General features: G+C 56.3%; 1 protein-coding gene across 2 annotated transcripts; it reads right to left on the bottom strand.

The window, feature by feature from the left end:
* Positions 1-1,587: 1,587 nt before the first annotated feature.
* On the bottom strand, positions 1,588-21,702 carry ATP1A3 (ATPase Na+/K+ transporting subunit alpha 3). Of its 2 annotated transcripts, none has more exons than XM_024979111.2 (23): positions 21,501-21,702; positions 17,414-17,503; positions 17,245-17,304; positions 16,902-17,105; positions 15,362-15,475; positions 15,114-15,248; positions 14,646-14,763; positions 14,248-14,516; positions 12,626-12,824; positions 12,438-12,547; positions 12,217-12,351; positions 9,936-10,128; positions 9,498-9,673; positions 9,274-9,410; positions 8,493-8,643; positions 8,204-8,372; positions 5,339-5,493; positions 5,136-5,259; positions 3,891-4,036; positions 3,205-3,335; positions 2,648-2,749; positions 2,314-2,405; positions 1,588-1,974 (listed from the first exon to the last, which is right to left on the bottom strand). In XM_024979111.2, exons 1-23 carry the CDS (start codon positions 21,504-21,506, stop codon positions 1,946-1,948), a joined length of 3,045 nt encoding a protein of 1,014 aa, XP_024834879.1. In that variant the 5' UTR covers positions 21,507-21,702; the 3' UTR covers positions 1,588-1,945. The 2 variants fall into 2 exon arrangements, with proteins under 2 accessions (XP_024834879.1, XP_024834878.1); XM_024979110.2 differs by having other exon boundaries at positions 17,414-17,542; positions 21,501-21,661.
* Positions 21,703-22,101: the final 399 nt, after the last annotated feature.

The raw sequence follows: 22,101 nt of genomic DNA, 5'->3' as shown, positions 1-22,101 counted from the left end.
GGAAGATAGACAATTGGAAACCTGGGTTATGTATTTGCTGTGTGACCTCAAGGAAGTCCCTGCCCTCTCTAGACCTCAGATTGCCCACCTGTCTATGGGAGTATTCCTTTCCCTGTATCCGGTGAATAAAGTAGGTTCTCTGGCCTCCCTAGGGGAGGTCCGGGCTCATAACACTTACCAGGACCAGGCTCTGCCCTGGGCACCACAGGCGGTGTCTGGCATCATGACCCCTGCCCTCAGACTGTCCCCTGCAGATTAAGGCACTCTTCCTCAGCACTGTCTTGTGTGGTGGGCACGTGCACACACTCACACTCATGTGGACTCTCAGCATCCCAGACATTTGAGCTGGGAGGCAGGTAGGCCAAGGACCAGCCCCAGGCCTTCCTCTCACTGCCATCTCTGTTAGAAAGGCTGCCTCAAGGGAAGTGGTAGGGCTGCCCAACCAGAAGGGCTAAAATTCAAAAGACTGACAATAGCAAGTGTTGACAAGGATGTGGAGCAACTGGAAATGTGATACATTGTGGCAATGCCAATGACACAAGAGCTTTGGAAAGGGCCTGGCTATTTCTATGAAAGGTAAACACAGTCTATCCCCAATCAGCAATTCCATTTCTAGGCATGTGCCCAACAGAGATGCCCACATGTGTCATCAGAGGATGTTACTAGAATGTTCCTAGAGGCTCCCAAAAGGGAAACAACAACTCCATCAACAGGAGAGTGGGTTGACAAATAGCATAACAGTCACACAGTGGGAAACCCTGCGATGAAAAAGTGTTGGCTACCAATACCTGAGACACCATGGATGACCCTCATAGACCTGATGTTGAGGATAAGAAGGACCTGCGACAGCAGCACACCAGAAGATTTCATTCTACAGAGTCCAAGAACAGGCACAACCAAAAGGTGGTAACAGAAAGCAGATCAATGGTTGCCTGTGGAGGGGCTGCTGACTGGGAAGGGGCAATGAAGGGACTTTCTGGGTAGATGTAAATGTTCTACAGCTCAGTATGGATGGTGGCTATGTGGATATAATTATTTAAACCATTGAGCTATGCGTTTGAGATCTGTGCAAGTCACAGATGGAAGCTTATCTCAACAAGAGAAGAACATGGTGACTTAGAGCTTGGACATCCTAGGTTATCCAGATTTGTCCCCTCGCAGCTGTGTGACCTCGAGCAGGTTACTTTCCCTCTCTGTGCCTTGTGAGGATTAAGTGAACTAATACAGGTAGAATGTTTAGAAGAGGGCGGAGCACAGAGTGGGAGCTCAGTGAACCATTGTATCATCATGGCCCCCCAGGGTCTTCTCCAATATGAGAGGATCCAGAGTCTGACCCCCTCTCCCGTGTTCTGATCCCAGGATCCCATCACCTGGCGAATTCACAGTGTTCTCATACTAATCCTTGTTGGGTCTAAAACTCTGTGATTTGATGACTTTGAAATTCCATGACTCCCACGTTCATGCCAGGCTAAATTTCTGGGCTTCTGTGAATCACCCAGTCATGGGTGCCAGCACGGGGAACGCTGTCCCGCCCACATCCCCCCTGCACTGAACCCCCTCAACAAAGCAAAGCACGACACACACGGCTTCTCTCTCCCCACTGATATATTTGATAATTGTCCAGAACCAGAGACGGCATCAGCCAGGGGGCGACGAGGAGTAAAAAAGAGTCCAGGGAGGGGTCTGGGAGGCAGGGGTGAGGAGGAGAGGAACAGACACACACAAAAGAGAGGGAGGGGAGAGAGGCAGGGGGCGGGGGTGGGGGCGGGGAGAGAAGCCAGCCAAGGGACGGGGCGTGGGGGAGGGAGGCGGGAGATCACTTGAGGGGGCGGGGCCACGGGGAGAAAGGGCCCCTCCCCCCAGAATACAAAATGAGGGGCACTGGAGTGGGCGGTCCTGGGCTCGCGGGGGCAGGAAAGAGACGCGAGACGTGGTGGGGCTGAGGTCAGTAGTAGGTTTCCTTCTCCACCCAACCTGGAGAGACAAAGGAGGAAAGAGACAGAGACGGGAGAGACCGGCACGGAGAGACGCACAAGCAGAGACAGAGAGGCAGCGACACAGAAAGAAGTCCAAAGGGGCAGAGACACGGGGACAGACACAGAGAGGAGGAGGCCCGGAGAGAAGGGGAGAGGTAAGAGGTGCCAAGGGGATGGAGAGACAGCGCGGAAGGGAGGAGGGGGTATGGGAGGGGCGGGAGGAGGGGGAAGACAGTGAGGTTAGCATCGTCACCAGGCGGCGCTCTCCAGCCTCCCCCTCCAGCTGCCCGTTCCCATTCCCCCCAGCCTCCCACCTTTACCCCCGTTAGCCCCTCACCCCCGGGGTTCCTGCGCAGGATGAGTTTGCGGATTTCGTCGTAGACGAAGATGAGGAAACTGTAGGGGAAGGCACAGAACCACCAGCTGGGCCTGCGGAGAAGCGAGAGGAGGAGCGAGTCAGCGCCACCGGGCAACACGGAGGAAAAGAGGGGCCACGCCCAGCGCACTGCCCCCTGATCCTTCGTGCCCAAGGTGACGGGTGCCCTGGACATGGCTCTGGGCCGGGGTCTACAGAGCCCCACCCCACCCCCCACCCATGACGGTGTTCCACTGCAAAGGCTCCTGGGAGGGCCCTGGAGCAGGTGGGACCTGGAAGGGGGAAAGGCACTCACTTGAGAGGGTACATGCGAAGGGCCACATCCATGCCTGGGCAGTAAGACAGGAAGGCCGCCAGGGCCGTCTCCTCAAACAAGCCAAAGATCAGGATCTTGTTCCTGCAGGCACAGTCAGGGCTGGACCCAGAGAAGCCCACCCGGCATCCCCACCCCATAGACACAGAGGCACTCCCCCGGGGCAAACGGAGAGAGACAGACAAGGAGACACAGAGGGATGGAAACAGAAAGAGGCAGCGAGGCACAGATGGGTCCAGGGAGATGGCGACGGTGAAATATGAAGACAGAGACACACAGACAGGCCGGGGTATAAAAAGATAAGACAGATCTGGAGAGGGACGCAGGAACATCCCAGCAGCGCGCGCGCACGCACGCACACACGCGCGTGCACACACACACACACACGCGCGCGCGCGCGCGCGTACACACACACACACAGGCAGACAGGGAATCCAAGACAGATGTGACCACTGGAGAGAAAATCAACTCAGAGGCAAAACCAGAACAGACAGACGTGGGGCGGGACGGAAAGCAGCCACAGCGACCACGACCCTCACTTCATGCCCTGCTGGAAGACAGAGTTCCTCCGGGTCTTGCAGATGATCAGGTCAGCCCACTGCACGACCACTATGCTCACGAAGAAAGCCGTGTGGCACGTGAACTCCACCACCTTCCTCTGCTCATAGGTCTGCGAGGGTGACGATGCACGTGTCAGCCAGTGGTCAGTGTGGCCGCAGCCCCAGCCCCCTCTCCTTGCCCACATGCTCCTTGTGTGCACTCCTGCGTAGGTCCCCAGGGCAAAGCGGGGACTCTGTCCAGATGGGGTCCCCTGGGAGGACATGTCTGCCCTCTGTAGCTCAGAGCCCCTCAGGAAGAGTCAGGAAATGGACAAGGAAGGATAGAGCATGCTGGTGACCTTAGTTGTGGACCGGAGAACCTGGGGGCCTCCTCGGGGGACACTGGCTGTGCTGTGAAGGGAAGACAGACTGGGAAGGGGGTCACAAAGGCTTCCTGCCTGGCAGGGCAGAGAGCCTGGCCAGTGGACAGGACCACGATGGGGTGGGGCAAGAGTGCCAAGAGACCCCTTGTGTCCGAAGGAGGGTCTTGATGACTCCCAGGGCAGAGGGGCCATCACAGCAAGCCACCCGCATGGATAGGACAGCTCACCGTGGCCCAGGATGCTGTGGGCAGAGACCCCTCCTGGGAGGCCCACGGCCACACTGTGGAACCCACCCCTACGCACCCACTGCTGTCCATAACTGTCCTCCAGGTCGTTAACCGTGCGGTCATCCCAGTTCAGCCGGATGCCCACCAAGTTGCCAGGCAAGAAGCCATTTTCTGCCAGGATCACAAAGTAGGAGAAGAAGCCACCAAGAGCCTGGATCATTCCTGGGGGAGGAGAGTAGGGAGATGAGGAGAGGCTGAGGTGGGGCGGGCAGCCAGCCCAGGGCACCTCTGGGGCCCCTTGAGACTCGGTGCTCTGCCTTAGCATCCTCCTGGCTGGGCTCCCAGAGGACGACCTGAGGGCGCCACCTGGTGGTGAGCATCTGGAATGGGCTCTCTGGAGCAGCAGACTCGGGGAGGGGGCTCCCCAGAGATGGAGAACCTGGAGTCCCTCCCACTTGACCCGGGCCACATGGACATCAGGAAGTCCCTGAGGACCACCATGCAGGAATGACTTTCCCAGGCCTCTGACCACCACCACCAGGCCTCTGCTGGGACACCTGTAAAGCTCTGCACTCTCCCCTCCAGCAGCAGACGGAGGAGGAGGCAGGAACGGGTGGGGCTCGCCCCTGCCCTCAGAGGGCTCACAGGCTGACTGGTCCTTCCCAGCATGGTGGGTGGTGGAGCAGTGGCGTGGCCCTCCTGGGCCACTCAGTATCCCACACGCACCCTGGGGAGGCCTTTCCTCCACCCCTCATCTCTAAGTCACTCCTTCCAAACTTGTGGAGTCCCACACCAAGGTCACAGGCATGAGACCTGGCATCCAGGCCACAGAAAGGGAGCCCAGAATCAAGGTCACCTCTGGAACTGACTGAACCCCATTGTAACTGTTGCCAACCCCGCCCACACTGCGATCCTTCCTGGCCAGCTTCCTGACCCCATATTAGGTAAAAATGCCCACCCCGGTACTCACCCTCTAGCACCCTAACCGGTCACTTAATGCCACCCTTCTAGCAGGAGTTTTCTTCATCATGAGGCTAAAAAACTGGCTGCTAACCCATAAAAAGCATTGACTCTCCCCCACCCACTACATTTGCAGGATCTTCATTATCTCTGCTCCTTGCTCTTAATACACTCACTCCTTTCTGAAATGCTCTGTGTCTGGAAATTCTTCTCCAGCCCACGTTTGGACTGCCACGACTAGACCTATGGCAGCATGTCCTGCTTTTCACTCCACTCATTCAACACGAGGTTCCCGAGTGCCCAGGGTGGGCCAGGCGCTGGGCATTCAGCCGTAAGCCAGGCGGGGGCCCCAGGTCCTCACCGATCTGTCCGTAGGCCATGCTGATGAGTCTCTCATTGACCAGCTTGTCAGTGCGTGGGTTCCTGGGCTGTCTCTTCATGATGTCACTCTCGGCAGCCTCGTACGCCAATGAGATGGCAGGGACCTGGGCAGGAGAAGCACGTGAATCGGGGTGGTGTTGGGGGACCCTGCCCTCCCAGAGCCTGGGGGTGGCTGGGACTCACCATGTCGGTGCCCAGGTCGATGCAGAGGATGGTGATGGTGCCCAGAGGCAGTGGGATGTTGGCCATGATGAACAGCAGGAAGGGTGTGATCTCCGGGATGTTGCTGGTCAGGGTGTAGGCAATGGATTTCTTCAGGTTGTCGAAGATCAGGCGGCCTGTTGGCAGGGTGGGCTCAGACCTCAGCACCCACGCCAGGGCACCCTAGTCCCGCTGCCCCTTCCCTACCCAGTCCAGGCGTCCTTCCTAATCCATCCCCTCACCACCCGCCTTTCCATTCAGACATCCAATCAGGTTGCCTCTGTTCAAACATTCTCAAAATACAACCATTTAGGAAGACTGCGTAGCAGTTTTTCTTTTTTCTTTTCCCCTTTTTTGGCCATGCAGCATGGCTTGCGGGATCTTAGTTGCCCTGACCAGCGATTGAACCTGTGCCCCCAGCAGTGAAAGTGCAATCTTAACCACTAGACTGCCAGGGAGTGCCCAGAATTTTTTGTTAAAGTTAAGCATCCCTGCCTTATTGACCCAGCAATCCTCATCATAGGTTTATAGGATGAGTGTTTATGTCCACCAAAAAGCAAGTACAAGAATGTTCATCATAGCATTGAAAATCAAAGTCGCTCAGTTGTGTCCGACTCTTTGTGACCTCATGGACTACATAGTTCCTGGAATTTTCCAGGCAGAATACTGGAGTGGGTAGCCTCTCTCTTTTCCAGGAGATCTTCCCAACCCAGAGATCGAACCCAAGTCTCCTGCATTGCAGGAGGATTCTTTACTAGCTGAGCCACAAGGGAAGCACAAGAATACTGGAGTGGGTAGCCTATCCCTTCTCCAGCGGATCCTCCCAACCCAGGACTCAAACCAGGGTCTCCTGCATTGCAGGTGGATTCTTTACCAACTTTATCTTTATCAGGAAAGCCCCACCATAGCATTATAATAGCCAAAAAAGAGGGACTTCCCTGGTGGCCTGTTGGTTAAGACTCCCTGCTTCCACTGCAGGGGCGTAAGTTTGATCCCTGGTCAGAGAACTAAGATTCCACAAGCCAAATGGCACAGCAAAAAAAAAAAAAGGGAATTGCCATACTTATTTTTAAAAAGGGACAGACAGGCAGCCTGTTCTGCGGGGGGTGGCATAGATGGTATGATCCCCTTTGTGTAAAAAATAAGGCACCTAGTTGCTCACACATGCTGTTTCCTGTCCCCTCAAGGTGTGGCTCTCCACAAACTACCGGGGTCTCACCCTAAGTACTTATGGGTGATGATTTAAGTGTACTTCAGCATAGCCCAGTGTGTGTACTGAGCCGGGCGATGTGACGGGGTTTGCTGTGCCACTTGCTCTGCTTGTGGGTGTGTCCGGACTTCCCCCTACTGAAGGTTAAACTGTGCTGCTTCTTTTACTTCAGAGAGGCCTTCCTTGCCCCTCCTTATCTAGGTAGGACCCCTGCTGGGGCTTCCCTGGAGGTCCAGTGGTTAGGACTCTGTGGTTCCAATGCAGGAGGTGCGAGTTCAATCCCTGGTTGGGGAACTAGGATCCCCAACTCCATGCAGTGCAGCCAAAAAAAAATTTTTTTAAGGTAGGACTCCTGTTATCATCTATCATAGCACCCTGCTGGTTTTCTTCTTAGCACTTGTCACCATAAGTAATTAGTTTTTTGTTTTATTTTTGTTTTGGCTGTTGCTGCATGAAATGTGGGATGGTAGCTCTCTGACCAGGAATAGAACCCGTGCCTCCTGCATTGGAAGCACAGTCTTAACTACTGGACTTCCAGGCAAGTCCCTGTAATTTCATTTGTTATGTTATAATTTGTTAACTTGGGGAAGGTCCCCCAGTTCCTGGAGGGCAGGGACCATGTCTGCTTTGCTCATAGCTGATTCCCCAGCCCCTGGCGTGATGCACAAGGTAGGAGCCCAAGAAATGTCTGGGAGGTGTGAACTAGAGCATCCGTAAGTGTGTGCTCTGCACATGCGTGTAACATGTTTTGGAGGGCGGTGAGAAAGGGTTAACCATGTGTCCTCTGGGCCATAGGAGACAAGGGCTCAGGGCATTTAACCTGAGGCTGTAGGCTCAGCTCTACTGTTTGAATTCTCCCTCATCACGAGTTATTTTTCACACTGGGTCATTTGAAATGTAAGAGAGAGACTGGGAGAAAATGCAACCACAGTGTGAACCGTGAATATTTCTGGATGGTGAGGTTGTGGGCGATGCCAATGTGCTTCTTAATGCTTTTTTGCATTTTCTGTAATTATCATGAATTACTTGGATGATCAGAATAAAATCGAACATGAACAAGCCCCATCTGCGGCCGCATCCAGGCCCGTCAGGAAGTGGTGCCCAGGGGACCCTGAGGTCTGGGCTCTTGGCGGCCCAGCCTCACCCGCCAGCGCCCCCACATGGCCGTGCCTCTGCCTGCAACTCCCTTCGCTGGCATTTCTCTGTGAAAATTCCCAATGGCCCTGGGGACTTGGCACAGTGACTCCTGCCCATTCGGGGAAGCTTCCTTGGCTCCCGAATGCAGGCTGGGGGAGAGGCCTCCTCAGGGCCCCTCTGCTTGACCCTCTGCCTCCCTGAGGTTGTACTTCTGAGTATCTTTTAAATACTTCCACCTCTGCCTTGCCCAACAGACTGGGTCCTCGCTGGGCAACACGGGGACCCTGAAGTGTATCAGCTCAGTCCTGCCCCCAGGGAGCCCCCGACACTGTGGGGGGAAGAAAATTGAAAAGGACAAGCTCAGGCTGTACTGGGGGCCTGGTAGGATTCCGCCATCTCCCCATCGTGCACCCGCTGCAGCCCTGGCCTGTTCCCCTCGCCCTTCTTGGGCTTCACGCAGGGACCCCAGTCTCCAGGGCCACCTGGGCCGACTCACTCACCCTCCTCCACACCCGTGACAATGGAGGCAAAGTTGTCGTCCAGAAGAATCATGTCAGCTGCCTGTTTGGAGACGTCAGAGCCGGCGATGCCCATGGCCACCCCGATGTCGGCCTTCTTCAGGGCGGGGGAGTCGTTCACGCCATCCCCGGTCACAGCCACGATGGCTCCCTGGAGGGAGAGAGGGTGAGCACAGTGCCTGGAGGCCTGGCACTAACCGTCTTCTCATCATGGACCCCAGAGTCCTGGCCCCCAGCCCCTTTCCCCCGAGGGACCCCAGCCCCAGCCCACCTGTCTCTGACAACCCTCCACAATAATGAGCTTCTGCTGGGGGGAGGTGCGGGCGAAGACGATCTCGGTGTGGTTCTGCAGGATCTCATCGATTTGTTCGGAGGTGAAGTCCTTGAGGTCAGTGCCGTGGATCACGCAGGCCTTGGCGTCCCTGGGGAGAGCAGAGAGTGGTCAGGACAGGCAGACAGACCCACAGACAGGGGGAGACGGACCAGGCTCTGAGAGAGGGACAAAGGGCTTTGCAGGGGTGGGGTGGGGGGATCAGAGATGAAGGGAAATGGGGGCAGAGGGGCTGCAGGAGGGATGGAGGGCAGACCTCAGGAAGAACTTTGGGACCCTGGACTCAGAGGAACAGAGATATGCAGACAAGCAGGAAATGGAAACAGACACAGAGAGAGACATGAGGATGGGAAAGCTGAGGGAGTCAGAACAGAGATGAGAGAGACAACGACGTAAAAGACAGGCAGGAAGAAACTGATGGACACAGCAATGAGAGACATCATAGAATCCTCCCAGATGGGAATTACTAGCAGCCCATTTTAGAGAGGAGGAAACCGGGGCTCAGAGAGGCTAAATGACTCACCCAAGGTCACACAGCTCACGTGTGGCCAAGCTGGGATGTGAGCCCACCCCTTGCCAGCCTCATGAAGCTGGAATACCAGGCTCCCCATCATTAAGACAGAAGAGGAATGGGGCCCAGATGCTGAGTCAACAGAGGAGACCCTGGAGGAATGGGACCCACTGTCCCAGAGGGACCTGAGTCGGGCTGGGCGGGGCTCACCGGGGGTTGACCTGGCTGACGGGAATGTTGAGCCGGGCAGCGATGTCCTCCACAGTCTCGTTGCCCTCGGAGATGATGCCCACGCCCTTGGCAATGGCCTTGGCCGTGATGGGGTGATCCCCGGTGACCATGATGACCTGCGGGCATTGTGTGCAAATGGTCCAGCCTCACTGCTGGCCCCTGGAGCCCTGGTCCTGCCTCCCCCGATGCCCCCCGGGCCACACCTTGATGCCTGCACTGCGGCACTTGCCCACCGCGTCGGGGACAGCCGCTCGGGGAGGGTCGATCATGGACATGAGGCCCACGAAGCAGAGGTTGTCGGTGGTGAAGTTCACGTCGTCACAGTCGAAGGCAAAGCCCTTGGGGAATTGCTCCTCGGGCAGGTAGTAGTGGCAGAAACCTGGTGTGGGGAGAAAGGAAGAGGGGCTCCAGCCTCAGTCCCCCCTGCCTCCTGCCCACAGCTCCCGCGTGGCAGCAATCAAACTCCCCAGCTGGCCAGAGTCAGTCCACACTCATTTCCGAAAGATGGCTTCCCCTGTCATTCATTCAGTCAATCACGGTGCATTCTGAGAGATCCTATTCTGAGCCAGGCTCTGGGCAGCACCACATCCCTCTTTACCCTCCGGCCCCTGCCCCAACTTGGCCCCACCCCTGGTGCCCACCAAGCACACGCTCGCCCAGGCCGCCGAGCTCGAGGTAGGCATTCTGGAAGGCCTCCTTCATCTCTTCATCCAGCGGCTGCTCCTTGCCGTGTAGCAGAATGGTGGAGCAGCGGTCCAGGATGCGCTCGGGGGCGCCCTTCATCACTAGCAGGTACCGGTTGTCATTGGGGTCTTCAGTTTCGTGAATGGAGAGCTGCAAACAGAGCAGAGGGTGGCCGTGCCTGAGCCTCCCAGGGACCTGGAGGCTCCCTGAGCCCAGCCGGGGGGAAGAGGACTCCCCGCCACCCCCTCGGGTGCCAGGATGCCACGGATGCCAGGACGGACCACAGCCGGGCTCCCCAGAGGGCACTGCCTGAATCTCTCTACCTGATAGATTGTCATCTGTTTCTCGGACCCTCTCACAGAGATCTCTGCTCATCCCTGCCCATTTCTGTCTCTTTGTCTGACAAATATTTCTTCTCCTCTGTGTCTCTCTCACAGAAATCTCAAGGGTCCTGAGGATACCGGCATTTCTCTCTGCCTCGCCCGACGATCTCTCATCTCACATTAGACCCCATCACCAAATCTGTTCAGCTCACCTCTGAAGTACCCAGATTCTGACTTCTCTCACCTCCCCTGCCTTCCCATTCATCCACCAGCATCTCTCATATGAAATGTCACAGCAGCACCCCACATCAAGTCCCTGTGTCTGTCCTCCCCTCCCCATTGTATTTTATTTTCTCCCCACAGTAGGCAGAAGGAGACTTTAAAATATGAGAGTCAGTGAAAAGTGGTGCAGCCACTTTGGAAAACAGCCTAGCTATCCCCACAAAGCTTAAACATAGGGTTACGACGTAAGCCGGCCATCCCCGGGTATACACCCAAGAGGTGTGCAGACGATGTCCACACAGAAACTTGTAGGCGGATGTTCACAGCAGGATTATTCATAGTAGCCAAAGGGTGCAAATAACCCAAATGTCCATTGATAGATGAATGGATCAACAAAATGTGATCTCGCTATACAACGCGAAGTCATTCAGCCATAAAAAGGAATGGAGTACTGACGCGTGCTACAACACGGAAGGGAAGGGAAGTGAGAGTCGCTCAGCCGTGTCCGACTCTGTGGCCCCATGGACTCTACAGGCCATGGGATTCTCCAGGCCAGAATACTGGAGTGGGTAGCCGTTCCCTTCTCCAGGGGATCTTCCCAACCCAGGGATCGACACCAGGTCTCCCGCATTGCAGGCGGATTCTTTACTGTCTGAGCTACCAGGGGAGCCCTGAGGAGCCTGGAAAACACGATGCTGAGTGAGAGGACTCAGACGCTCAAAAACACATATTGTAGGATTCTGTTGACATGAAGTGTCGAGAATAAGCAAGGGCATAGAGACAGGACGTGGATTAGTAGTTGCTTAGGGCTTGGGGAGACGGGGGAGGTAGGGGAACAAAGCCAGAGAGTGTGAGGGTGTTTTTTGAGACGATGGAAATTCTCTAAAGCTGACTGAGTAGACGCTAGCTATGCTACGTTGTATATACTATGTGTGACTATACTAAGACTCTTGAATTATGTACTACGTGGGTGATCTACGATGGTGTAAGAACTAGACCTCAATAAAGTAGTTTTTAAAAATGTGAGTCAGGTCCCATCTCTACCCTACTCCTTGGTTCATGGAGTCACACCTAAGTTGTGTCCACAGCCCATGAGGCCTGACGGGACCTGGCCCAGCACACACAGCCCTCATCTCCCACCATGCTTCCTGGCTCCACAACCCCTTGTTCAGACACCTCAACACATTCCTGCCGCTGGACCTTTGCACATACTATGCCCACTGCCCCAAGATACCTGCAGGGCTTCCTCCCTCAGCACGGTGACTTCCTGACATATTCCAAATTTCCTCAAGTCCTCATGCCTTTGTTATCATCTGTCTCCTGGCACAGGAGCATAAGTTCCACAAGAGGAGGAACTTCACTGTTTCACTCACTGCTGTTATGTCTCCCCAGCACCTAACAGAAGCATCCCAGACATATGGTGGCTGCTTAAAAATACATCTGCTGAATGAATGAATGAGATCTCTGGCTGGTTCCCACTCTGCTGCAAGAAATCTTTACTCCTCTGCCTCCTACTCCCACAGAGGCCTCGCTCTCACTCCCATCTCTGTTCCTCTCTCCACTATCAGTCCCATTTTACAGATGGGGAAACTGAGGCTCCGGGAAAGTTAATAGCTTGCCCAAAGCAGGAGGGCAGTGGGGCAGAGCACTGCTTTTGGGGGCATCACAGAGAAAGTGGAGAGCCCCAGGGTACCTGGTATTTGTTAGTGGAGTTGAAGGGGATCTCGGCCACTTTCTTATTGCGTTCACGCATCAGCTTCACGGAGCCAGAGGACAATTCGATGCACTTGAGCAGAGCAGATTCGGAGGCATCCCCGGCCACATCCCTCTGTAGGGCGGGAGAGAGGGCTGGCAGAGCAGAGAAGCACGGGATGGGCAAGAGCCAGGCTGAGGCCAGTGAGAGGGGGGACCCACCTTGAGCACGGGGACATTGTCCTGACCCCCCTTGAAGACAGCACGGTTGCAGAGTCCAGCGATGTGGGACAGGGCCACCCAGGTGTGCGAGCTCTTGTCGAATGAAGTCCCTGAAAAAGCCACCAATCAGGGCAAGGGGCAGCTGGGGCGGGGGGCCAAGCACCCTCCTGTCTGGGCTCTACCCTCACCTGACTGGTCCTCAGTGGTGTCGGCCTCGTGGATCTGGTTGTCAAACCACATGTGGGCGACTGTCATGCGGTTCTGGGTGAGGGTCCCTGTCTTGTCTGAGCAGATGGTGGACGTGGAGCCCAGGGTCTCTACAGCCTCTAGGTTCTTCACAAGGCAGTTCTTCCGAGCCATGCGCTTGGCAGTCAGTGTCAGACAGACCTGGGGCACGTGCAAGGACAGGTGAGTTACAGGTAGAGTCAGGTGGCGGGGCTGGGCCGGCAACACGACTGTCCAACAACCTGACTGCTTAGCCCAAAGAGAATCCTGGGCAAAGAATCACCCAGAGACTCCACCCAAGGCACAGACTCATAGAAATGGGCTCAGATGCACCCCCCAAAATACACTAGAATGTTCACAGCAGCAACATAATAGTCCCCAACTGAAACAACCAAAATGTTCTCTAACAGCAGAAGAGAAAATTGGAGAAATAAAAGATGGGAATACTATACAGAGATGAAAAAGGATAAGAGATCAGTGCCTACAACCTCGTGGGTGAAGCTCAGAAACAATGTTCAGCAAAGAAGAGCCAGAAACAAGAGTTGCTGCTGAATGAGTCCACTGATTTGAAGTAAAAAAACTACTGTTTGAAACCAGGCTATCCTAGGGGTAATCCTGGGGTTGCAGGAGAAGGGCTGAACAAGGTCTTGAGAGGGCTTCTAGGGAACTCCGTCTGGGTGCCGCTGACCTAGGGTGTGTTCAACTGACTCCAGCTCATCAGGTTGTATGTTCGTATGTGCAACTCTTGTGTGTACAGTGTAGGTCAATAAAAGACCTTGACCTAGAGTAGCTTTGAATTTGCTAATACGGAAAAGTTTGCAGGATCTATTGATTCTAAAAGAATCAAGGAGCAGAACAGTATTCCTAGGATGGTCCCTTCTGTGTACACTGAAAACAGTTACTACATATGTGGGAATGTGCCCACCTCTGCTGGGAACAGTACAGTGAGCCTGCTTCTGAAGTGGGGGTGATGGCTAGGCTAGGCAGTGGGTCCAGACTGTTATTTTACTCTTTAACTATTTTAATGTATTCTTTTGATTTTTACCATGAGGGTGTGCTTCTTAATTTTGTAAGTTAACTTCAAAAATGATAGGGTGGTTAGCTTGCGGGATCTTAGTTCCCTGACCAGGGATCAAACCCAGGCCCTCGGCAGTGAGAGCATGGAGTCCTAACCACTGGACAGCCAGGAAATCCCTGTTGGTTTGTTTTGTTCACGAGGCCCACTGAGTCCCAGGACCCTCCTTCTTCAGTGTCTGGGAGGATTTGGCCCTCGATGTCTTGATTGCAATTCGGCCCCCCAAGTTGCAATCAAGATCATTGCCATTGGACTTCAGTGGTTAAGAATTTGCCTTCTAATGCAGGGGGCACAGTTTCGACTCCTGGTCAGAGCACTAAGATCCCACATGCTGTGTGCTGCAGCCAAAAAAAATAAATAAGTAAATAAAATAATATCATTGCCTAAGGGTTCTGCATGTGGCAACTAAGACCCAGTGAAGCCAAATAAAAAAAACTTTTTAAAAGAAAAGATCTTTGCCATCAGGCCCCCAGCCCCCTCCTCCCTCAGACCCAGGAGTCTGGGCCTTACGGTGACAGTGGCCAGCAGGCCCTCTGGGACATTGGCCACGATGATGCCGATGAGGAAGATGACAGCCTCAAGCCAGGTGTATCCAAGAATGAGGGACAGGATGAAGAAGGAGACGCCCAGGAAGACGGCCACACCAGTGATGAGCTGGATGAAGTGTTCAATCTCGATGGCGATGGGCGTCTTGCCCACCTCCAGCCCCGAAGCCAGAGTGGCGATGCGGCCCATGACGGTGCGGTCACCCGTGGCCACCACCACGCCCCGAGCCGTGCCTGTGTGGCCAGAGGGGACAGGGCTGAGGCTCAGCGAGGTGCAGAGAGACGCCAAGCCCCTGAGGTGCGTCTGTCTGTCTGGACCAGCTTGGCCCCACCCAGGTGCCCACCCCACCCCAACTGTCTCACCTTCCACGCAGTTGGTGGAAAAGAAGGTGATGTTTCGGGTCTCCAGGGGGTTGTCGTGCGTGCAGTCGGGGGAGCGGGTCTGGGGCTCTGATTCGCCGGTCAAGGAAGAGTTGTCCACCTGGGGTGAGGGCACAGGGGACAGGGCTCAACCCCAGGCCTGGGTTAAACTGGCATTTGCTCAGAGGAGATTTCAAGATTTTTGTTTGTTCCTTTGTTTTGTTAATGAGGCGGAAATCTCATTAATTAAGGAAACCTGTGTCTGTGGAGGTCACAGCTAGAGACCTAGAAGTCTGGGTGTCAGAGTTGGGCTCTTGAAGGTGGAGAGGGTGCAACTTCTAGGCAAGGTCAAAGGCACTTGCAGGTCTAGGGAAGGAGGGGGGGCCTGGACTCCTGGGTCTGAGGAGGAGGGGCTGGGGGTCTGGACTCCTGGGCCGCTCCAGGAAGGGCAGAGCTAGGCCCCACGCCCACCTTGCAGCCGTGGGCTGAGATGATGCGCAGGTCGGCTGGAACTCGGTCTCCACCCTTGATCTCCACCAGGTCCCCGACCACCACCTCCTCAGCGTTCACCTGCATCTTCTCACCTTCCCGGATGACCAGGGCTTGCTGCGGGTGGGATAGAGAGGCGTCACCTCCCTGATGCTCTCTGCCTGAGGTCTCTGGGCACAGCCTCGGCAGCTGTCCACACCCCACCTGGCCCCTTCCTGGGCACCCCTCACCTGGGGAACCATGTTCTTGAAGGATTCCATGATCTTGGAGCTCTTGGCTTCTTGGTAGTAGGAGAAGCAGCCGGTAATGATGACCACAGCCGCCAGCACGATGCCCAGGTACAGCTGTGGGCAGACTCAAGGTCACAGCCCGCCCCACAGCAACTCCCCACCAGCCCTACCCTGAGATGTGTGCAGTCTGGGGAGAGAGCTTTGAGTAAGTGGGCTTCTGCAATTGTATGTCTGACCTCAGGTTGTATCTATTTGAGGGTCTGTGTCTCTCTGGCTGTCCATGTTTGAGACTCTCTTTCTCTTTTTTAAAAAATGTTTGTTTTGTTTGTTTATTGGCTTGCCATACAGCTTATGGGATCTTAGTTCCCTGACCAGGGATCAAACCCAGGCCCTCAGCAGTGAAAGCATGGAGTCCTAACCACTGGACCACCAGGGAATTCCCTTGAATCTCTCTTCCTGAACAAAAGTGTGCCTGAGCCTCTGGTCTGTCCATCTCTCTATTTTGTGGGTCTCTCAGCCTATGTCAGAGAATCGGTGTGTATGCTGTTGTCCATGTGTCTGTCTGTGTTAAGATCAACGTGCCTGTCTGACTGAAAGCCTGACTTTAAATGTAGGAGACTGTTTGTGTTTGACTCTCTCTAGGTGGGTCTCTGTCTGTCTCCCTCTGTTGGTCTGCCTAGGTCTGAGACTCTGGGTCTGTTCACCTGTTCAGGTTTTCATTTCTGAGAATCCTGTCTGCGCTTGACTCTCACACCGCTCTGTCCGCCACCAGGTTATGCCTGCGACTCTGTGTGTTTGGGTGCTTGTGTCTGTCTGTCTGTCTCTCGGTCCATGTCTGTGTCTGTGCCTGTGTCTAAACTAGGTGGCCGTGCTTGAATCTACGTGTTAGTGTGACTGCCTGCACTGACTCCGCACTAGTGTGTACATGCGCATGCGTGGGTGTGTGCGTGCAAGGATCTCCGTGTAGTCAGAATACACGTCTATGTTTAAGAGTGTTGTGTCTGTTGAGACTGTGTGTGTGTGTGTCCCCTGTGCTGAGTGAACAGGCCCTGATAAATCAGCACGTGGGTGTGTCTGGGTCTCTACGTGAGCCCATTCACTGAGCATCTTTTAGGCCATGACCACCTGCTCGTGTCTACCCTCAAGGCCAGTGATGTTACAACACAGCTTTGGGATGGAGCCCCAGCTCATACTTCCTACTGTGTGACCTTGAACAAGCAACTTGGTCTTATTTATTTATTTATTTATTTTGACTGTACCATGTGGCTTGCAGGATCTTAGGTCTCAACCAGGAATCGAACCCAGGCCCCCTGCAGTGGAAGCGCCAAGCCCTAACCACTGGATCACCAGGATCCCATACTTGTCCTTTCTGAGCCCGTTTTCCTCCTTGCATCTCTGGTTTTCTCACTGAGTGATTGTGAAAGTTAGATGAGAAGAAGTCGGAGGCGGGGCTTTGAAAAGTCCAAGGGGAGAAGTGAGACACGCATGTCTCTATGCGGAGGACCTCCTGGGTGGGGCGGGGCGGGTGGAGGGCACTCACGTTGTCGCCAGAAGGGTCGTCCTCTGTGCCCGCCTGGATGCCGTAGGCCAGGAAGCAGAGGATGGCCCCAATCCACAGCAGGATCGAGAAGCCCCCAAAGAGCTGGCGGCAGAACTTGACCCACTCCGGGGTGGTCGGTGGCGGTGTGAGCGCGTTGGGCCCATCTCGGGCCAGGATCTCCTGGGCTTTGCTGTGGGTCAGACCCTGGGGGACACAGGACTCACATAGGACCCTCTCGGAGAAACCTGGCACCCCAACATTACAGAGCACCCTCAGGCATTGTGGGGGTCATGCCTCCCCCACTCCCACCCCCGGGACCCCTGTCCCTCCAGCCTGGCCGCACCTGTACACAGTCAGTGTTATATTTCCGGCAGACCTCTTCCACGGACATCTTGTGCTCTGTCTGAGGAACAGGAGTTTGGGGAGACATTGGGTGAGCGTGGAGGCCTGGCGGTAGGGGGGGTCGTTTGGGGAGGGGTCTGCTCCGGGTGGGCGCAGAGGGTGGGACTCACCATAGCCACTTCCTTCTTGAGGTCATCCAGGTCCCGGCGGTCTTTGGTGCCCTTGCTCTTCTTGGGCGAGCCCTTGTCATCTTTCTTGTCCTGCGAGGTGGCGACACGATAGCTGTCAGAACCACCAGACTGCGGGCGAGAAGGGGTTACAGGGGGGCACCGGCCCTGCGGCTGTGCAGCTGTGTCTCGGGCAGGGCCTGCTCTGGGGGCTCTGTCCCTGCCCTTCGGCCTGGGTGTCTCACAGAACTCCCGAAGCTTGTCTCCTCCTATTGCTTCCCACCCCCACCCCCCAGCTCTGGCTCCTTGGATCTCTGCGCCAGCGAGTCTCCATCTGGGTCTGTCTATGCCTCTGTCTCTCTCTCCCTGTCTCTAGGTCTCTCCCCTTCAGTCTCCATATGTCCTTTTTTGCTCTGTGTGTCTCTTTCTGTCTCTTACTTCCTCTCCCTGGGCTTGCCCAAGCCCCCCCACCCCCCCAAGTGTCTGTCTCTTGCTATGTCTGTTGGTCTGTCTCTCTTGATCTGCCTCTCCAGGTCTCTGCTTGTGCCTGTCTTATTCCCTTTTGTCTCTCTGTCTCCTTCTGCCGCTTTACCTCTCCATCTGTGGCTATCTCCATCTCTCTGCAGTTCTTTCTCTAATCTCACTCTCTCATCACTCACATTCTCTGTCTCTGCATCTTTACGCGTGTCTCTCTGAGACTTTTGTCTCTCTGATCTCTGGCTCTTTATGTTTTCCATCTCATACAATATCTGTCACCATCTCTTGAACTCTCTCCCTGAGTGTGGCTGAGTCAGTCTCTCTGTGTTCTCCCTGGGTTTCTATCTCTTTCCAAGTTGGTGTGTGGGGATCTTAGATTATCCCTGAGTGTCAGTATTTTCTGTCCATCCTTATCTCTACTTCTTTCTGTCTTCATCTCTCAAGGTACCTGCTTTTCTGTAATGCTCGGTGCGTCTCTCCCTGTCTCTACTGTTTCAACCATCTTGTCTGTCTGTGTCTCACGGTCTTGTTCTGCCATCTTCCTCTCTACCCCCGTATCTTTCCCTCTCTCTCTCTCATCCATCTTGGCATCTCTGTGCTTCCAGCTCCAGGCCTCCCCCATATAACTCCCCCAGGTCTCTCCCTGTCTTTTCTTCCTGGCTCTTTTCTTGGATCTCTTCTCCCAACTCCATGGATGTCTCTTTCAGAGGACCAGTTGGGACAAATGCCCAGGAGGCCGCCTGTTGGGCCCAGGGATGGTGGCCTGGCTGGACGTGCAGTCGGTCCCGAGGGGCTTGACTGACAAGCTGTGGCCTAGCCTCTCTCCTGGGGGATGGCGGGAGCCATGAATACGTTTGGGTGGGGGTGGGCATGTTTAGGTCTCTGAAGGACAGACTAGCTGCTGGCTGGGATTCAGGGTGCAGAAGAGCAAGAGGCACAAGTCCTCCAGGCCTGGCGTGAACTGGATGTAGTGTAGGGGGAGCGATGGAAGTTCTAGTTTGGGGGCTTGGGCTCATGGGGAAGCCAGCGTCCTCGGAGGCTGGCAGGAGGGGTGGGGTGAGGCTGGGTGCTGATAGAGGCCCGCTGACAGATCTTACAGGCCCAGAGCCAAGCTGGGATCCCAGGCTCAGCACGGCTCAGTGCTAATCCCCTCGTGACCTTGTAGAGGGTTGAGCTGCCTGCTGTCTGCCCCCAGACCCGGAGGCTGAGCCCGGGTGGCTACTGCATCCTAAAGGCCTGGGAGCCTGGGTTTCAGGGGGCACGAGGGTGGCTTGGCGCTGGGCCAGCCCTGCAGCAGTGCTGTGTCTGACACTGAGCATGGAGATTCAGGCAGGCAGGGAGGACCCTCCTCCACCTCCGCTTCAGGAGGGGTCTCAGCCTCCACAAGGGGCAGACCCACAGACGGAGAGAGTGGAGATACAAGGTCGTGGGCACAAGTTAGAGAAATGAGGGGCAGGCAAGAGAGGAGAGAGAGGGGCCTGGAGGGAGGTGGGAAGAAAACTAGCTGCCCACCCCTGAAGACTTAGGGAAGGCCGGGAGCTGATGCTTGGGTCCCTGTGAGACCCAGGGGTGGAGTCCCAGACTCCTCCATCTGAGAGAGGAGAGGCTGGGGGTCTGGACTCCTGGGTCTGGGGGAGGAGGGGCTGAGGATCTGGATCCTGGGGCTGGGGGAGGAGGGGCTGGGGGCCTGGACTCCTGGGTCTGAGGGAGGAGGGACTGGGGTACCCCAGTCCCTGGCAGGTGAGCCTTGGTTGCTGGTTGCCCTTGTCATGACCAGACTCCCTTGGGGGCGGGCTTCCATCTGTTGGAGGGGGAGCCGAGGCTTTCCCAGTCAAGGCAGGAGGCCCAGATGGGCGCACTGCAGGGCGGGAGCACCTCAGAGGGTGGGGGACACGCGTGTCTGGCTGCTGCAGCCGCCTCTGCAGTTCCTCGCCATTTTCCACGCCAGCCGAGCTCAGGCAGGCTCTGCCCCTTGGCCCGCCCGTCCCTCCCCCTTTCAAGGTGTCTGAGGCCTCATCCCGGCATCTCAGTCGACCTCCCCTCGTGCCCTTTGTCCCCTTTTCCTGTCATCCAGGCTGCCTCTGGCTGTCTGTGGATGGGATATGTCTGTCCTTGGGTCTCCTCATCTCAGCCTCAGTTTCTCTCTTTGTCTCTCCATGTCTCTCCTTGTCTATATCTCTCTGTCTTTCCATATCCTCCTGCCCGTGTCTGTCTCTTTCTTTGTCTCGATGTCTCTTTTTCTCTCTTTGTTTCTCTATCTCTTTGTCTCTTTCAGAGCATCTCTCTCTGTGTCTGCCCATTTCTCTCTGTCTTCCCATGTCTCTGTCTCCCATGTCTAAAGCGCTCACTTCTCCTGTCCCACGTCTTTTCCTAAGACCCGCCCCCAATTTCTTATCTAAGGCATTTAGCCTCAGCCCTGTCTTCCAATCTGCCCCTGGCTTCCCTTCCATTTCCACTTACCTGGAAGCCATCACTGACTCCCACCTGCACCTTCTCTCTCCCAGTCCTCTCCCCATCCAATTCTTCTTCCCCTTCAGCCTCGCCCACCCCCATCCACCGACCTGCAGCCCCATCCCCCACCTCCGTTCCTGGACCCAACAGCCTTCCTCCGCCATCTTTCTCCCCATCCCTCATATTCGCTCTCCCATCCCAACCCCCTCTCTCTTCATCCCACCCAGCCCAGCCCACCAGCCTCCTTCCCCCCACCCCCTCCCTCTGGCCCCGCCCCACACACTCAGGGAGGGATCCAGGGCTGCAGCTGGGGGGTCAGGTGGTCAGCCAGGGAAAGAGGCGGCATCTGCTGGAGAAACTCACAGACAAGGACACACGGACACAGAGGAAAGGGCATAGCCGGGCATGCACAATACCCCCACAACACGCATTTGCACACATAGCCCTCAGCAAGGCACTCAGTCTCCCTGCCGTGGCTCTCCTGCTCCCCCCAGCCCCCAGGTCTGCTCCCCCAGATTAGGAGGTAGACACGCGCTGCAGACCCAGGCTGCTCCGCACTGCGGAGCAACCCCATGAGGGCCTGGAAGGAGAAAGGGAGGTCATCGGGTGTGCATCTCATAGTCTGGACCTATCCCTGCCTGGCCACGGAAGCAGACGGGCTTCAACACCCCCAGACACAAACACCGGCGTTCAGACACACCCAGACACGGGTGCAGGCATTCAGACACGACCCGAGCCACACAATCGCAGGCGAACGGTGCTGCCAGGCCTGACAGAACCAGGAACTCGCACACGCACACGCACATCTTCGGCTGAGCAGAGAACCACACCGGGTCAGACAGAGAGGCCGAAGGCCGGTCCGCGCCCCGCGAACCCCGCACACAAAGGACACGCCAACATGCGCCACAGACTCCCACCGACCCAGGCGGCCCCGGGCACACACTCAGCCAGCGACACAACCACACGGATGGGCAGGGTCAGCTGGCTCCCAGGGGCCTGCACCGGGTCCCGGAGAGCAGAGGTCCCAGAGTCCTCGTCCCCCGCTCTCCGCAGACACCCAATGTCACTGGACCCACAATGTCACACACACAGGCACGCACACACATACACACACACACACACACTCGCACACAGGCATCGCCTGGCTGGCCCGAGCACCTACCCCCATCTTGGCGGCTCCGGGGGACAGGGGCACGCAGGCGGGGCAGGGGCCGAGGCAGGGGGCCTCAGGGTGGGCTTAGGCGCGGGCTCGGGCTGGGGGCCTCTGCAGCGCCCGCGCCTCGGTCCGCGCGTGGGTCCGGCGGTCAGCCCTACCGCACAGAGTCTGCGGCGCCCGCCGCCGCCTCCGCCTCCTCATATGCCCGCGCCCGCGGGGGGGCCGGCGCCGGCCAATCAGGGGCGCCGCCGCCCTGATGGATGGCCCGCGGCCCCGCCCCCGGTACTGCAGCTGTTCTCCCCGCCCCCCAGCCTCCGCAAAGTGGCGGCTCGGCGGCGAAGGGGGAGCGCTGCGGGAAGCGGAGAACCCGGAGCCCCCCTCCCCCCCCCCGCCAATGAGGGACCTGGAAGCCCCTGCAGTGTGGGGTGTCGCCTCCTAGGAGCGGGCGCTGAGGGTGGGAGAGCCCCGGAATCCCCCCTCATTGTGTGCCACCAGAGGGAGGGGTGCGCTGTGGAAGGTGCACACCGGGTGGGGGTAAGCCCCGTAAGCCACTGCAATAAGGCAGGAGGGCCAGAGCACCCTTCTCTGCAGTGAGGCAGGGGGAGCC

The sequence above is a fragment of the Bos taurus genome, chromosome 18 (genome assembly GCF_002263795.3).
Source record: "Bos taurus isolate L1 Dominette 01449 registration number 42190680 breed Hereford chromosome 18, ARS-UCD2.0, whole genome shotgun sequence".
Lineage (NCBI taxonomy): Eukaryota > Metazoa > Chordata > Mammalia > Artiodactyla > Bovidae > Bos > Bos taurus.
Note: the sequence above shows the minus strand (reverse complement) of the source record. Positions and strands in the feature narration are given on the sequence as shown.

Excerpts from the sequence above, each read along its gene's own strand:
- ATP1A3 (XM_024979110.2), bottom strand. Across the intron at positions 5,260-5,338 it reads TCGACCTGGGCACCGACATG|GTCCCTGCCATCTCATTGGC; the intron begins GTGAGTCCCAGC and ends TCTCCTGCCCAG. Across the intron at positions 4,037-5,135 it reads CATGGCCTACGGACAGATCG|GAATGATCCAGGCTCTTGGT; the intron begins GTGAGGACCTGG and ends CTCCTCCCCCAG.